General features: G+C 48.0%; 1 protein-coding gene across 1 annotated transcript in view; it reads right to left on the bottom strand.

Annotated features, from left to right (window-relative positions):
• SAMD3 (sterile alpha motif domain containing 3) overlaps positions 1–15,026 on the bottom strand; it is a 37,613-nt gene extending 22,587 nt beyond the window's left edge. The window contains 3 exon segments of the mRNA XM_049115490.1: positions 11,233–11,340; positions 14,171–14,360; positions 14,939–15,026. Coding sequence (XP_048971447.1) covers positions 11,233–11,340; positions 14,171–14,360; positions 14,939–15,017 — 377 coding nt within the window. The 5' untranslated portion in view covers positions 15,018–15,026.
• Between the last annotated feature and the right edge of the window lie 876 nt (positions 15,027–15,902).

Here is a 15,902-nt window from a genome sequence, read left to right on the forward strand (position 1 = left end):
ACTTATAATATAAACCACTTTCCTGAGGTCTAAATATGGAATTCATCAATCCATCTTGCCTCTACTCATCTATCCACAAATGTTTGCGGGCTCAGTAGGTATCTCTGTTTTCTTTCCCTTTGTACACACATAAATATTTGTAGTTCTGGAAAGAAAATGTCTTAATAAAAGAGACTGCGGAGTAAGGCCTAAAGTTGGAAAGAAGATTGAGCCATACATGTTGAAGAGGGAATATGTGACGCAGAGCTCAAACGGAACAAGATATCCAACTAAAAGAGTTAGTTGCAACTGAGCAAAGCAGATGAGGCATACAATTAAAGTCTCAGCACCTGATTAAGAAAATCCTTTTAATTGATGTACTCTCTTGCTGTTTACAGTGAAATACAAGATCTGCTTAATTTAGTTGGTCTTTGGCCATGTTAATAAGGTAAACTGAGTTTCTAAATTAAAAGTACATATCAGATACTTACATTAGATGAAGTTTCTACAAAAGGTTACAGAAAACTATGGCTACAGAAGGCAGATGAAGCTGATCAGTGTTTTCCTGGGGCTGGAGATCGGAGTGGGGACCGCAAAGGGGGGTAAGGGAGTTATTCAAGGGGATGGAAGCATTCCCAAATGGACCGGGACAGTGGTCATGCAGCTGTGAAATCTGCTGAAAAGAACTGAGCTGTGTATTTGAAATAGATGAACTACACGTTAGGTAAATGATACGACACTAAAGCTATTTATAGAATTAAGTATCAGAACCACTTTGAAAACCTTAAGGCTAGCTACTGATGGTTAAGTGTGTAAAAAGAAGAATCTATTGTAAAATTTCCACACAAGTTACCAGAGGCAATAGGCTTGCCTTGGAAGGGAAGCGAAGTAGTAGAGGCAAGCCAAGTAGAAGACAAAGAACAGAAGGATTTCCGGAATTAGCCTAAGTAGGTTCGTTTTCTGGCACACCAATCCTTAGTTGTCCAAACAAAATTCTGATGAGTTTTGAAAGGCCAGGCTTCCTTTAGAATCTGAGGTCCTATATTATCAGAGTGCGTGAGGCGTTAGGAAGCGTGGGGGATGAAGAAGAGAGGAGAAAGCCCTCCCCTTCCCTTTCATGATAAGCTCTCTCCTTTAGGCCTCTTTGGCAGCCCCACGTCAGCGGGGAAACGGGGAAACGTCCTGGCTAAAATAAGCACGTGGGTAATTTCATACTTGATCCAGGGCAGCAGCAGGCAGTTCCCCGACGGAATCTGTGCTGCAGCCCGAGCTACTCCCAGGATGTTTCTGTCTCATTTTGTTCGGTCGTTCGGCCAACGGTGAGCGCGACGACGTCTACCAAAGGCCACTTAGTCTTCTGCAGGTTTCCTTTCCTTTCTCCCATGATCTACCCTTTACCAAGGCGGATGTTGTCGGCTGTGTTTTGTGCCTTCCCATGTTTTTAAAAGGTGCTGTAACTGCACCGGTGTTAAACTCAGTTTTAGTACATTTTATCTCCTTTTCCCCAGGAGTTTCTAGTAGCTAAGTTAGCTGCCCGACACCTTTACGCCTTTGAGGTCGCTCTCTCTTCTTCAGTCCTGCATCGGGGTAACTTTAGTATTCCCGTGCGATCAGAGAGGGCTTCGTACAATGTTCACCTTCTTCTTCTATGTGTTTTTTCTCTATGTCTCTTCTCCTCAAAGTAAGAGTAGCGACTACAGCGCATGGTGTTATGTTTGTCAAATGCCCTAAACGTAGCGAGACACATCCAAGCTCTGTCAAACCTAGATATTCCATCTTCCTTTTAACAGCATCATTAGGCAAAATCAAGGGACATCCCATTTTTTTCTTTACATTACAGCACTTTAACAAGGTTAAGTGGAAGTGAGGGGAATGCAAGTCAGGCTAACTAATCCAAGTCCAAACAAATACAGCACAAGCAAAGGGACTCATCAGAAATTAAAAATATGCTCCAGTTTGGGAGCAGATAACTGCTCGCATGCTCATTTCACATCCACAAAATGGCATTTGCATTGGATCAAAAAATCTTTACTGTGAGGTTAAAATTATTTATCTTGTCTTTACTGAGGTACGGTTGAGCAGGATACCAGCAGAAGTCACCCTACAGCAAATGCGGGGAGCAGAAAGCATTCCCAAACTGAGAGGACACTAATATTTCTGTTCCCACCTCAGTGTCAGTGCTCTTCGACAAGATCCACCAAACAACACACCACCGATCCAAGGGATCTCAATCCTGGTATCCAATAAAATCAACCAGAAAGATTTTAAAACAAAGTTAATGGCTAGGATTGATCTGAGTTTAAATGAATCAAAGTCTACTGAACTACTCAGCTTATATGTAGAGTTTATATTTGTAATAAAAAAAAACCTTATAATACAGTCGACACATCTGATAAATGACAGTGTCATTATTGCAATATGCCCTAGTTTTTAAAAACTGAGATGAGGTTCTCATGAAAAGGCTCACTGAATCTGAAATTTTGTCTAACTTTTTTAGTTCTCTTATCTTTAAGATTGTTTTTTATCTAAAATTGACTTAATTAACATATACTGTAGCATCCGTTTCAGAGGTAGAATTTAGAGATGCATCGGTTGTATGCAACACCCAGAGCTCACTACTTCAAGGAGAATGAAAAGTTATCTTAATTTTGCAGACAGTAGTGGGGGGGGGGGGCATCACCTACCATAAGGAAGATAGCTCCAGTAAGAACAGGTGAGGATGAGCCCCAGCTCTCTAAGGAAAGATTTCAAGACACAGAAGACAGCGGTGGAGCCTTGGCAGTGAGCACAAGAGACATAGGTGTCACACAGGAGAAGGGACTATTTCTTTTATCTCCAGCATAGATAACTTTGCCTTAATGGAATCACTGCACAATGACCGGTGGAAGGGTGCGTGGACAGCTGAGTTCTATTTGGTCTCAACAGTATTGTTAACATTTCAGTGGCTCCTCACTGCTTTCGTACCCTGGGAATCCAACTCACCATCTGTGCTCCACGTATGTCCCTCGTGTCACACCCATCCTAGCCTTTCCTTAATCTCTTGCACATTAATCTCTTCCCCGTCACTTTATAAGACTGCTTCCTCGAAAGTTAATAATGATTTCCTGATTTAAAAATCCACAGCGTTTTAAGCCTTTTTCAAGACATTTCTGACCACACTTAGCACAAATGACCACTTCTGCTCAGCCCCCTTTTCTCTCTCATTTTCCTACACACTATTTTACTTGCCTCTTCTCTTTCTATCTCTCCCAGAACCCATTTATTTTATTTGCTGACGGGATCCCTGGGTGGCGCAACGGTTTGGCGCCTGCCTTTGGCCCAGGGCGCGATCCTGGAGACCCGGGATCGAGTCCCACATCAGGCTCCGGTGCATGGAGCCTGCTTCTCCCTCTGCCTTTGTCTCTGCCTCTCTCTCTCTCTCTGTGTGTGACTATCATAAATAAATAAAAATTAAAAAAAAATTATTTTATTTGCTGACTTACTCGTCCTTTATCTTCTGTGTGAGTTTACACATGGCTTGGTCTTTGCCCTCTTAAGCCTCAGTATTGATCTACGCTTTCTCCCTCATAGAGCTCGTCCATCCCCCATGGCCTCAGCTCTGAGCTATACGTGGAAGGATTGTAAATCTATCATCAATAATTTCTTTTCCATGTGTATTCCTACTTCTCCAGCAATTTGTACATTATTAATTTCATGATCAACATGTCTGAAATAATTTATAATCTTTTCATTTCAAAGCCAGTTTTCCATTTGCTATCGACTGAGTTGTGTCTCCCCCACCAACCTTCTGTATGTTGAAGCCCTAATCCCCAGTGAGGCTGTAGTAAAGATGGGACCTTTATAAAAATAATTAAGGTTAAATGAGCCCCTGATATATAGGTTCAGTGTTTTTGTAAGAAGAGGCATCAGACTGCACACTCTCTCCATTGTATTGGCCATCTGCAAGCCAGGAAGAAAGTTCTCCCCAGAAACCAAACTAGCTGGCACCTTCATCTTGGACTTTCCATCCCCCAGAATGTAAGACATGACTCTGCTGCTTAAACCACCCAGTCCATTTGATTATGGCAGCTGAGCTGACCAAGATACCATTCCAATTTCCCAGTGTCTTTCATTGTATCTTTCCCTTAACAACTCAGACTTAACCCTTCAGTGTCGTCATTCTCCACATCCGGGCATTGTGAAAACTTCTTTACATCTTATCTCTTGTATTTGCCTCCACTGTTCACATGACCACATCTTTCCAGGCATTCACCACTCAAACGTGGACTACTTTGATAGTTGACCAGCAGAGTTCTGCTTCAGGAATGCCCTAATTAGCTCCGACTGGACGAACTATCCCATGAATAATAACTGTTAGCATGGACAAAGTACAAAAACAAGCAAACAAGCAAACACAAATTATCTGAAAACGCCAGAAAGCAGAAAAAAAAAAAAAAAAAAGCAGGCAGATTCTAAAGAGAATCTACACTTGGAAGAAAAGGAAGACGTGGAATGTGTCTCGTTTTTATGACTTTTGCCCTGAAGCCAGGCCTCTGGCAGTGCTGCTCAGCGTCTGATAGAAAACCTGCTGTCTCCCTGGACTACCCAACTACTGGACGGAGTTTGGGCAACCTCCTGTCTGGGGAGGGAGAGGACAATCTTAACTAATATGAGGGAACTATAAATTCTGTGGATAAACCGTCCAAATGTTTGGCTGATCCAGAAGCACCCGTGTCCACAGCCCAGCTAAGAATAAGAGAACTAAACTTGGTTTTGAGCTGATCCTGGAGACAGTTTTCAATTCGAATGCAACCAATTTCATTGCTTTCTTCAAACAAACTAACCAGCAATCAACACTGTTTGAATATACAGAATCAAGTCACAATGTCTAAAATACAATCCAAAGTTATGTAACATAAAGAAACAAAGGAAGACTCCAGAAAAGTGCAACCCAGTCTCAAAAGTAAAAACAACGAACAGAGCATGATGCTAAGATGATCCAGATGTCCATGAGGACTTTAAGACCGCTAGTATAACAATGTTCAGTGACTTAAAGGAAAATATGCTAAAATGTTTAAAATAATAGGACATTATAAATTTTGAAATAAAAGAAAATGTACTAGAGAGGATTAATGTAGAATTGAAATTATATAAAGAAGACTCAGCGAGCTTGAAGGCAGAAATAATCCTATTCAAAAAATAAGCAGAAAAGAGAGTGAAAAATAATAAGGTAATTGTTCATTTTTAAAATTCTAAATTTGTCCCTCTAGATAGTCATAAAGCCTTCTCCTCTTGATCGTCTATCTCATTTTACATAAGCACTGAGATCACCATGTCCATCAGCAGAGCAGCCAGCTGGAGCTGGTTAATGGCTTCCGTGTTTACTCTTTGACCTAAGACATAACCCAGCTACCCAGTATGCTGGACCAGTCATGCTTGACATAGTAACCATGCCCGAGAGGAAGAAGCAAGTTGAGTCCTAGGCCCATGGCTCCTGGTCTACTTGAATGGCCATAGTAAACTATGCCAACTCCGAGCTGGCTATCTGAGATCTGGACACATTAAAAAAGCTGTCGACAATGCTATGTATTTTTTTTTTTTTTGACAATGCTATTCAGAAGTAACAACTCTTTGTAGTTTGCAGCTCCCAGATTCCTATAGAGAAGCTCTTCCTAAGACACAATTGTCCTGTAATGACAATATAATGGACCCCCAGGTGGAGTATCCATAAGAAAACTCTCTCCAGAAGGGACGTCTGGGTGGCTCAGCACTTGAGCATCTACCTTCGGTTCAGGGCGTGACCCCGGGGTCCCAGGATCGAGTCCCACATTGGGGTTCCCACAGGAGCCTGCTTCTCCCTCTGGCTGTGTCTCTGCCTCTCTCAGTGTCTCTCATGAATAAATAAATGCAATCTTAAAAAAAAAAAGGAAAAAACTATCTAGAGAGAAGACAAGATATATAAACACAAAATAGAGCTGGGAAGGAAGCACATGGCGTGGATAGTGGGCTATTGCTGGCCTCCTACATTTGTCTTAATCACATAACAAATTTTGCCCTAATTTGATGAACCCTTGATCTATCCACTTCAATGGTTGTCTTTGAAGCAGTTTCTTCTAAAGGACACTGACTTGTCTGTCTGTGACTTAACGGCCACCGTGGCGTCTACAATGGAGCTCAGCTGTCCCTGGGCTAACATGATCTGATAACTGTACGTCATGCATGAGCCACATGGAGCTCAAATACCCAAGAACCAGCATTTCTAGGGACTATTCTGTGTCTGTAAAAGAATTAGAAATACCTCAGGGACCGAAAGCCTGCTGCCATTAGTCATAAGCCACTGTGGAAATTCCGCTGCAAATCTAAAAGTCCCATGGTCTAAAGACCAAGCGTGTGGGAAAGGTGAGGCTTCGCCTTCAATACCTGACCATACTAGATGTTTTGCCTTTTGTGATTCATCATGCGAACTTCACCCTGTCTCCAACTGTTGGAGGCACGATACTCTCCCTGTTTCCTTACAGTGCAACCCGTATGCTGCGTGTCGTGGGTGATTCGGGATTCTCCCGATCCTAGCAAGCAGATACTATGCATTGCACATGGTAGTAAGGCCAGCGGGGACTGTGTTCCTCTCTTTGACCAATAACATCTTCAGTATCTGCTCTCCCTGAGGATAGAGTGACTACTGCTTCTTTCTAAGGGAAGGTCTGAGCCTGGCCCATCCTTGAATAATCAGCCCTTTGGTTTCCTGGAACTCTCCAAGAAGAGGAAAATAACTATGATTTATTAACATATCTGAATGTAAAAATGTAAGCTTGGAAGGAAAAGCCTGGAACTAGTCCCTGCAATAAAGCCCCATCCAGAGCTAGTGAGCGTTGGCAGTTCTTTTTCCCCCTGAAAGCAGGTAGCCTTGCTTTAGGGAGAATGTAAACTCTTGAACCCCCAGACCAGAAAGCTTCAGTGTTTCTTTACAAATTAAAAAATCTTAAAAGTCCCAAACTGTTGCTTCCAGTGTAGGTGACTCTCATATTCAAGGACATTTTTTCATTCTCCTTTTGTTCGTCTCCACAAATAAAGCAGGTGACGGGGTTTTTAGATTCTGTGAACGAAAATAAAATTCACGGTGTTTAACTTCTGAATATCCCAAATCTGAATTCATCATCATAATAATGAGGACCACTCCTCAGATGGTCCAATTTTGTGCTGTGTTATCAGCTATTATCAAATGTGAATTCTCAGATCCAGCCAAAAATCAAGCCTTCTGGATTTCCAGAACACACTACCCATGTGTCCGCGGTGCTTTCTCTCGCCCAGAAAGCCCTGTTTCCCTCATTCTTCTAGGCTCATCTTAAGCCCTCTCTTCAGCTGGACTCTCGCCCACCTTCTGGCTTTCAGCTGGTCTTCCTTGTCCGAATCCCCCACACGGCCCTGAGAATTTGTTGAGTAGAACAGTTTGCAACAAAAATGTTGTAAAAAAAAAAAAACAACAACAACTTAAAAGCATTTGAGAGAGAGATAAAATATTAAATGTAATGTTCTATGACAGATAAAGATGGTCTTTTGTTCCATACACTTTTGTTTTCCCACAGAAAAGTGATAGCTTTCCAAGAGGAGAGTTCCATTATATTAAAAATAGCCCACTGATCTCAAAGGAACCATGGACTAGCAAGGCACCAAGCCAATGTGCCAGCAAAAAGAAGCGCCGTGTCACTGGGTCCTGATGTTTGAGATACGAAAACCAGTGGGGCTCAAATGCAAGAGGGACAGACCTGGGATAGAAATAGAGTCCTCTGTAAACACAGAATGTATCTGAGATTAGACTGAGGCCCTGGAGAGTCAGCAAATGATCCAACACACCCCTCTTCCCCCAACCGAGCCTCCCACAGAAGCTCTTCTGGGTCTCACCTGGCTTCCGCTGCGTCCCATGTGGCTTCTCTACAGAACCAGGGGCAGAGTTTGCACCACACTCAGCTGAATCCTGGTTGACTTTCAGAGCCATGGTCATTTCATCCATCATCCCTGCTTTTTCAGACTTCAGAGCCAAATGGCACCCTTCTCCAAGCGCACCTGCCTACGGATAACCTGCTGCCTTCAGGAACTGCGACGGCTGTCAGTCTTATGAACTACTATGGCTCCCTGGTGCTCAATTAAGATCAAGGCCCAGATGGGCCACTCTTCTGTGAAGGATGTCCAGTGGGGCTGCAGGCCTGGGTCTTCACATCTGCGGTACCCCCAGGGGTAGTAGTGCCCCCATTGGAAGAGAAAACAGTGGCAAATACTATCCTCTCCAGGGACTGGAGAACAAGAGTGGGCCCCACCGACCACTTTACACTGAGATCTCCTCTTCATCCCCTTCTTCTCCATACCCAGGCTCACAGACTCCACCGGCAGTAGAGGTGGCCGGACCAGCCTGGTGGGATCAGCTTCGAACCTGGGCTGCACGGGCCGCAGCAGCATCTGAAAGCTGGAATGTTCTCGGAACATAGAAGGACAGAAAGGAAGCCAAGAACCTACTGTCATCTTAGCCCAGAAAAGAGAAGGATGTGCTAACTGGACCTTTCCCCGAGTCCAAGAGGACCAGAAGCATCCTCGGGGGCCTTAGCCAGAACCCTGGAGCCCCCCTGCCTGGACTTGGGCGAGCCGCTCGTCCGCCGGGAGCAGAGGGCACCACGGGCGGGGAAGCACAGGCCTAGGAGCCTGGCAGGTGGCCCGCACTTGCCCTCGCACCTGGCCCTGCACCTGGCCCCGCACCTGCCCCCGCACCTGCTCTGCACCTGCCCCCGCACCTGCCCTGCACCTGCCTCCGCACCTGCTCCTGCACCTGCTCCCGCACCTGCCCCCGCACCTGGTCCACGCATGCCCCCCACCTGCCCCCCCACCTGCTCCCCCACCTGCTCCCACACCGTCCCTGCACCTGCTCCCGCTCAGCCTGCAGAAGGCTGGCTCTGTGTTCTTCGTGCCTGGCGGCAGCTTTTCCTGTTTTCAAGCTGTAGTCCCCACCCCTGCCGTTTAGAGGGCCAGGCCTTGGGGGGTTCGGGCAAAGCAGACCCCAGAGGGCATGGAGAGAGGCGGCAGGAGCACAGGCAGTGGGACGGACCGACGGGCTCCTGCGACATCCTCCCACCTCCGGCAGCCACGGTGACAGAGGCCCAGGGCCTTCGGGCCCCGCTAATCACACGACCGTATGCCACGTCCTCCCCGTGCTCAGGTCCTCTGGGCATTGGAAGACACACAAACATCCAGAAACTTCCAGCCTCGACCTTTAAGGTTTCTCCTCACTGGCAGGACTGTCCCAAAAACTCCCGATGATCCCACAGGGCTCCCCCGTCGAACCCCTCCTCTGCGTGTATGTCCCTCATTCCTACAGAAGCAAAGGTCACGACACATCACCCGCTCGGTGGCCGCAGATGGGCCCAGACCACGTACAGCGCTGAGGCGGCGGTGACTGCCACCCGGGACTGGGGGCTCAGGGCGGCTTTAGGGACGTGCCCTTGGAGTCAGTGGCTTCGGGAGCCTGGCAGCGCACAGAGTAGCGCACGTGCCCAGGGCAGCGGCAGTGGCGGCGGCTTCTTCTTCTTCTTCTTCTTCTTCTTCTTCTTCTTCTTCTTCTTCTTCTTCTCTTTTCTTTTCTTTTTCCTGGTGGGGCTGGGGGAGCGGGTGAGGGTATGAAATTCATTTCTCCCAAATGCCGGTTGTACGTGCTTCGTGGGCCGCGACCTGCGGTGACCGGTGCTCCCGGCCATGCTCCCCGGGGCCTGCTGGGCCAGGTCCACGCCGTGTAGCTTTACAAAATAACCATCTTCCACCTGTAAGGACCCGGGCCACCCGACTTGTGACTGTTGCGGAGGGTGAGGCTCAGCGGCTCCCTGGGAGCAGAGAGAACTGGAACTTCCAACAAAAACTCTGGGTTTCTTCCTCAGGTGGTTGTGTTGCCCAACTGCTGCTCTCCTGGGATGCCTGTGACCTTAATATGTAAAGTATGGGAGGGCCTGGGGCTGGAGGGGCAGGACCTGGGGCTGGAGGGGCAGGGCCTGGGGCTGGAGAGGGAGGGCCAGGGGCTGGACGGGAGGGCCTGGGGCTGGAGAGGGAGAGCCTGGGGCCGGGGTGGGGGGAGGTGGGCCCCAGGGGAGGTGGGCCCGGGGGTGGTGGGCCTGGAGGGAGGTGGGCCCCGGGGGTAGGTGGGCCTGGACCCCGGGGGAGGCTCAGCTGCTGGGGCTGCAGGCCGAAGGCGAGAGGGCAGCCCAGGGGAGGAGCCCAGTCGAGGTCTCCTGCTGGGAAGCGCAGCTGCTCCTGACCTTGAGGGCTTGCAGGACCCTGGCCAGTGGCCGGCAGCTGCTGCCCTTGGTCCCTGAGCTCCTGCCTGATGGCAGTAGGCAGCGACGATATGGCCTATTCAGGAAAACTGGCTACACATGTCTGGGCTCCTGTAAATCTGTGTCCCTCATTACAAAACAGAGAGACTATGTCCCCCGGGCCGGCAGGCCTGCTGTGACTATAAGATGAGGATATTGAAGCTTAAAGACACTATAAAGGGTCCACTCTGGCTTGACTATGGCCTATTTTCTTATGAGAGTGGACATCCCTCCTCTCGATGATGGGACATCTTAAGAAAAGCACATGTTGCTGGGCAGCTGAGAAGCATATTCATGGTCACTGTTGCCCGATGCACGCAGGCCGGGAGGCCGGGCAACACCGTGTGGGCTGCCACAACTCTCGCGCCACATCCTACATACGACTGCCCTCAGGACTTTGTCTGACCTTCATATTTCTGGGTCTAGTTCTCCAGGTTTACAGTTTCCCTTCGTCCCAGTGTAACCCTATGCCCCATGAATCCAGTAGGAATACAAGGAAATGTCTACCAAAGTAGTGTCTCCATCAGGAACGATCAATTTAAAACAACCATGACTACAAAATTTGAAACAAAAGCCAAGATTCCACAACACGCATACTCCATGGGACATCATGATGCACTGAATAAATCCGATTTTTGTGGCTGCTGCCAATCACCTCACACAGTTTACGACAGAGAAACCCTCTTTCTCCTTAACGTGTACTTGAAAGACGCTTAATATCATCTCAAAACTTCACTTTTCCAATACGACGGTCACAAATTTTAATCTTCCTTTTTGTACCAAATCTCTCCGTCACCTGATCAGAGTCCCTTCCAGCAAAACAAAAGGTTTCCACTTTAGACATACACTTAACCACAGGACATCTCGGAGAAAATAAAGACAAATATAATCGTTTGGCTTTTAAACGCTTAGAAGCTAGGCACCCCACCTCTGTTTCAGGACTTTGCGGTCAATTGGTCCGTGATCCAGGTTTGCAGCTGGATATAAAGGCGGCGTCTGCCTCCCACAGCCAGCCGGACGGGGGGCCTGCCCATCCCTGTCACCAAGAAAGAAGAGTTGGGTTAGGGGCTGCTCAACGGGAGCCTCGGCTGTTGCATCTGCGGGCAGCTCTGAGGACAGAAGACAGCCCACGGTGCCCCCATATCCTGTGTCCACCGTTGAGCTCTACACTAAGGTGCAACTAAGAAAACTGGAACAAAAAAAAAAAGGTCATTGTGGAGTCATCTCACGGATGTGTGCCCGGAGGTCGGCTGACGCCTGTTGACAGCGCTATTTGCACTGACCGGTCACGTTATAAATGGTGCGGCAATCCTCTCCTCTTTGAAATGATGATGATACTAGAATATATCTCTGCGGGTTGATATCCTTATTCTGCAAACGACAAATGAATAAGTAAAGTGATTAACTCTGTCAGGTTCCTTTTCCCCTCCCCGCCATTCTGGGGGGAACTTTATTATCCTGGGAACCTACTACCCGTAGAACCACGGTCCACTGACTCCGCTTCATGGGTCTACTTTACGAGTGGTACAACTGAGGCCCGGAAGGAAGAGCAAGTCGCTCACGGCCACACGCTACCCAGTGGCAGAGCCAGGGCTGGAGCTGACTTTCTGTCCCGTGATTTCTCTATCAGCTCCCGCAAGAACGACAACCGAAAAGCAACGGCAAATGCTCCTATTCCATATTCCTGTGATCCGCTCGGGTCCGAATAGGATGCCACACATTCCGTCCAGAGGTGGCCTACAAACACTCTCCGAGATCACATCCTAGGCAACCATTACACATGAAAAGAAATCTGCACTCAGGTTGAAACCCGTCTGCAATCTCCGACCTAGAATGCCATCCTCTTTAGAGAGAGTCCTAAGCATCAGTCCGTCTACCTACTTCATTTTGCGGTTGAAGCTAAAAAAAAGCCAAGCAGATCTCCGGGGTTCGATGAGTAGCTCTCGTCAGAGCAGAGGTCTGCGATGAAGTGTCTTGATACCTCGCTTCAGGGTTCTTGCTGCTACACCCAGTTTTCCGTCTTTATGAAACTCTTCCTGAAAGGGTCTAATTAAATAGCATAGTCTCATGCCTGTTTTCATCATCATGATGCCCATGTGACCATATATTGGACCATAAGCAAATGTAGCCAAAAGGAATTCAAACCAAGTATCACTAATACTCTACCTGCAACTGTGGCTTTGTTCCAGATTAAGTCAACCAGTCCTGACAGTAAATGCGCTACTTACTGGGTAAAGTGAAAAGCCACGCCTCCTAAGTCCCCGGACCACCAATGCTCCAGTCTGGGCTACATTTGAAAAGGGCTTTATTAGCCAGCTTAACGAAGCTTAATATTTAGCACCAGACTCCTCCGAAGGAGGAAAGATTTTCTCGAAGATTATGACACAACCAACATCAGTGTGAATCAACATCAGATTAGGTCCTGCATTACTTTTCGCAACTAGAGAGGAAGCAACAGGAACGTCAACATTTAACATAATCAATCCGAGGCAGCGGTAGAACCAGGAATGACGCCCGGATTTCCTGGCAGGCCAGCTGGTTCTCGTTTACTGGAGAACATCGTAAATGGATTTGCACTGGAAACGAGGTTGTGTGTTTCCTTCCAGGCCGTGCCTGATGCAATATCAAGATTGCAGTAGACTGGAAGGGGCTTCCAGCTAGGACGTCCAGCTCATCCGAGAACGCTGGGAAAATACTTCCAGCACTGTTTGAGGTTCGCACCCGCCCTTGGCTGAAAAGGAGGGAGAGCGTGCAATGGGAACTCCATCAAAAGTCACACATTGAAGAGTTTGGTTTTACACAGAAACGTCAAAACAGTGTTTAGGAGAAATCCTTCAAATAAATGAGATGGTGGGCTCTTTGGGCCAACCAAGGGCCATTCCTTTAAGACTAACTGTCCCCCTTCTTGTTCCAGATATCTAAACATTCTGGAAACTACGTAAGCCAAGTCTCTCTAACATTGCATTGCTTATTAAAGAGCAGGACAGGAATATGTGTTATTATAGGTCTATAATCTGAAAGACAAAAGACATAGAATGGATTTCGTCAAACATCAGACTCTAAAAATGAATGAATAATTGGTCTGCAGCAATGATTTGACCCAAGAACCTTTGTAAAAAGTCTCAAAAATGGGAAAACCAAGTCAGGATGCCTGAAACTGTCCTGGGATATAGACTTGTAAAGCGAACATTTTAATTTCGTAATTCCTGCTATCATTTCCTTTTCGTTGCAGAAGTTAATGATTAAAAGAAAAACAACAACAACAACAACAAAACCCATCCCTAAACCTCAAAGGCACCACAGATTTTTCTACATGATTTTTGTGGGATGTGATCATAGCATTCCGTATTCTAAGAATACCCCCAGAGAAATTAGAAAACTCATTGTGGCAACAGTCTTTAGCAAATTATACTGTGAGAGCCTCCGGAGGAGAATATGAATTAGGTACTATAAGGAATTCTTGGCAAATAAATAAATACATAAATAAATAAACAGTGTTGGGGAAAAAGCAAAAGAGCAGTACAACTTGCCTCCCTTGAAACCTGATTCTAGAAAGACCTAAGCTGCAGGAGTCCTTGGCCCGTGTGCTCAGGTTCACTTGAACCACTTGCTCCAGAGCTTTCTATACAAGAACTCCTGTTTTGTAGGACTTGCCTAACAATCGAGGTCAGTATTTAAAAACTGGCGCATTTAAAATATATATATATCTTGGCTCATAAAGCTTGGCATGCAGATATTAGAAACACCGTCCACACCATCTGCACAAAGTGATCACAGTTTTCCCAGAGTTGTAGTCCCGGTGTCCTGCTGCCGCCACTAGTGGGGAAGCTGGGCGTGAAGGCCGGGGCCCTTGGGTGCAGACTTACCGTGGGGCGGCTCCTGCTCGTGCGGCAGGGACTGTGTCTCTGGGGCTCCCGGGGGGCCACACTCTTTGACTCTTCTGCTTATGTTTTTTAATTAAATCCATCAGAACAGACTGGTACCCAATTTTCTTTACCAGTTGCTGAACCATGCAGTCATTAAGCGCTAGAAGAGCGGCCCCACTCACTTCTTCCTCTGGGGAAAAGGAAAAAAAAAACCCACAAAAAAGCGTCTCTTCATGCTTGCCTGCTGAGGCCCCGCACACTCAGCACTCTGAATGGGCGGACTCACTTGTAGGGTCAAAGGGATCGTCTACACTTGCGCCCTGAAGTCACGAGCCGATCCCGTTTCTGCCCAAGCTGGAAGCCTGACGCCCCATCGCCCCCAAACCCCATCTGCACCTCAGGAGGTGCCAGAGTGTGGAGGCACCATGTAGGTGTTTAGCTCACGTGTGAGCCTCCCCCCCTCCCCCCGCCCCCTGATTCTCTGAAACAGGCAGTTTTTACAAGAAATAGCACCTCCCGGGCGACCTGGAGCCGACAGGCCCCGTGCTGCGTGTTCCCCAGAGACAAAGGCGGCCTCAAATGCACGGACGGCATGGACCTTAGCCTGGTCCTGCCGTCAGGCTCTGTCCGGGTCCCGTTCCCTCCCTGGGATGCGAGGTCCAGTGCGGCCTGGGGCTGGGGGGCAGCCGCGCATCCTCGGTCACCTGTGTTAGGCTCGCCGGGGAGGACGCCTGGGCCGGACAGGTGGGCCAGGTGTGTGCAGCTCACCTTGAAACCTCCGAACGAGCTCGCCCAGGTTCTCCTCCAGCAGCCAGCTGCAGACCTCGTCAACCGACCACGTCTCCATACCCGTGCCCCGCAAACGCAGCCGGAGATGAAAGGCCGGACGATCCTTCAGCTCTCTCTGTCCCTGTCCTCCTACTTTTATTCTCCGCCCCATCGCCCACCCCCATCAGCTCTCATCCTGCTCCTCCCTTTGCCAGACTCTCCGCGACTCGGTACTAAGCTGTCCCCATATCGCTCCTTCCCCGAACACCCGTGCAAAGGCTGTTAATGAAACAGACACCTGTAAAACATGGGGCCCGTTCGAACCTATTCCCTCGTCTCAGTTCTCGAATGTCCTCACCTTCTTCTGCTGTTTTGCCCCCAGCGCCCCTCGGCTTTGCTGACAGCAGCCGCGCCGCCCAGCGGGACGACCTTGTGCCATTCACGCCCGGCTCCCTGCCCCCTGCGCCAAGGGAAGGCAGGTGTGAGATGTGGCTCAGCCGCGGTGGAGGTGAGGGCTGGGCGGGGGGACAGGGAGGCCAGTAGAGCCCAGGAGATGCGAGTGAGCCCGGCCGGTTAACCCTCGTGGCCCCAGCCAGGAGGGAGGGCTGGTCGCCCCCGGTGACTCCCTTTGGCGACACGAGGGACTGGGAGGCAGATTCTCAGAAGAGCCTGGATGTTCCTTTCCGCCCTTCCACGAGTCCTCTTGCGTATCCCATTCGGGGCCAGGACGGTGTGGAACAGCACTATGATTGGAAAGCCAATCAGGAAAAATGGGCACGTTGATTAAAAATTTTAAAAAAAATTAGTTGGGCAGATTCAAAATGGGAAAAGAATTAAATATGTAAATAATGGTTAGGTGGAGACGTGTATATAAAGTTTGCAAGATACATTCTTTGGCTCTTAGTTTTCCCAAGCCACTGTTCTTCTGCAACTGCTTAGAAAACTTTAAAAAGTATACCAATTT

Source organism: Canis lupus, chromosome 1 (assembly GCF_003254725.2).
Source record: "Canis lupus dingo isolate Sandy chromosome 1, ASM325472v2, whole genome shotgun sequence".
In the NCBI taxonomy this organism is placed as follows: Eukaryota; Metazoa; Chordata; class Mammalia; order Carnivora; family Canidae; genus Canis; species Canis lupus.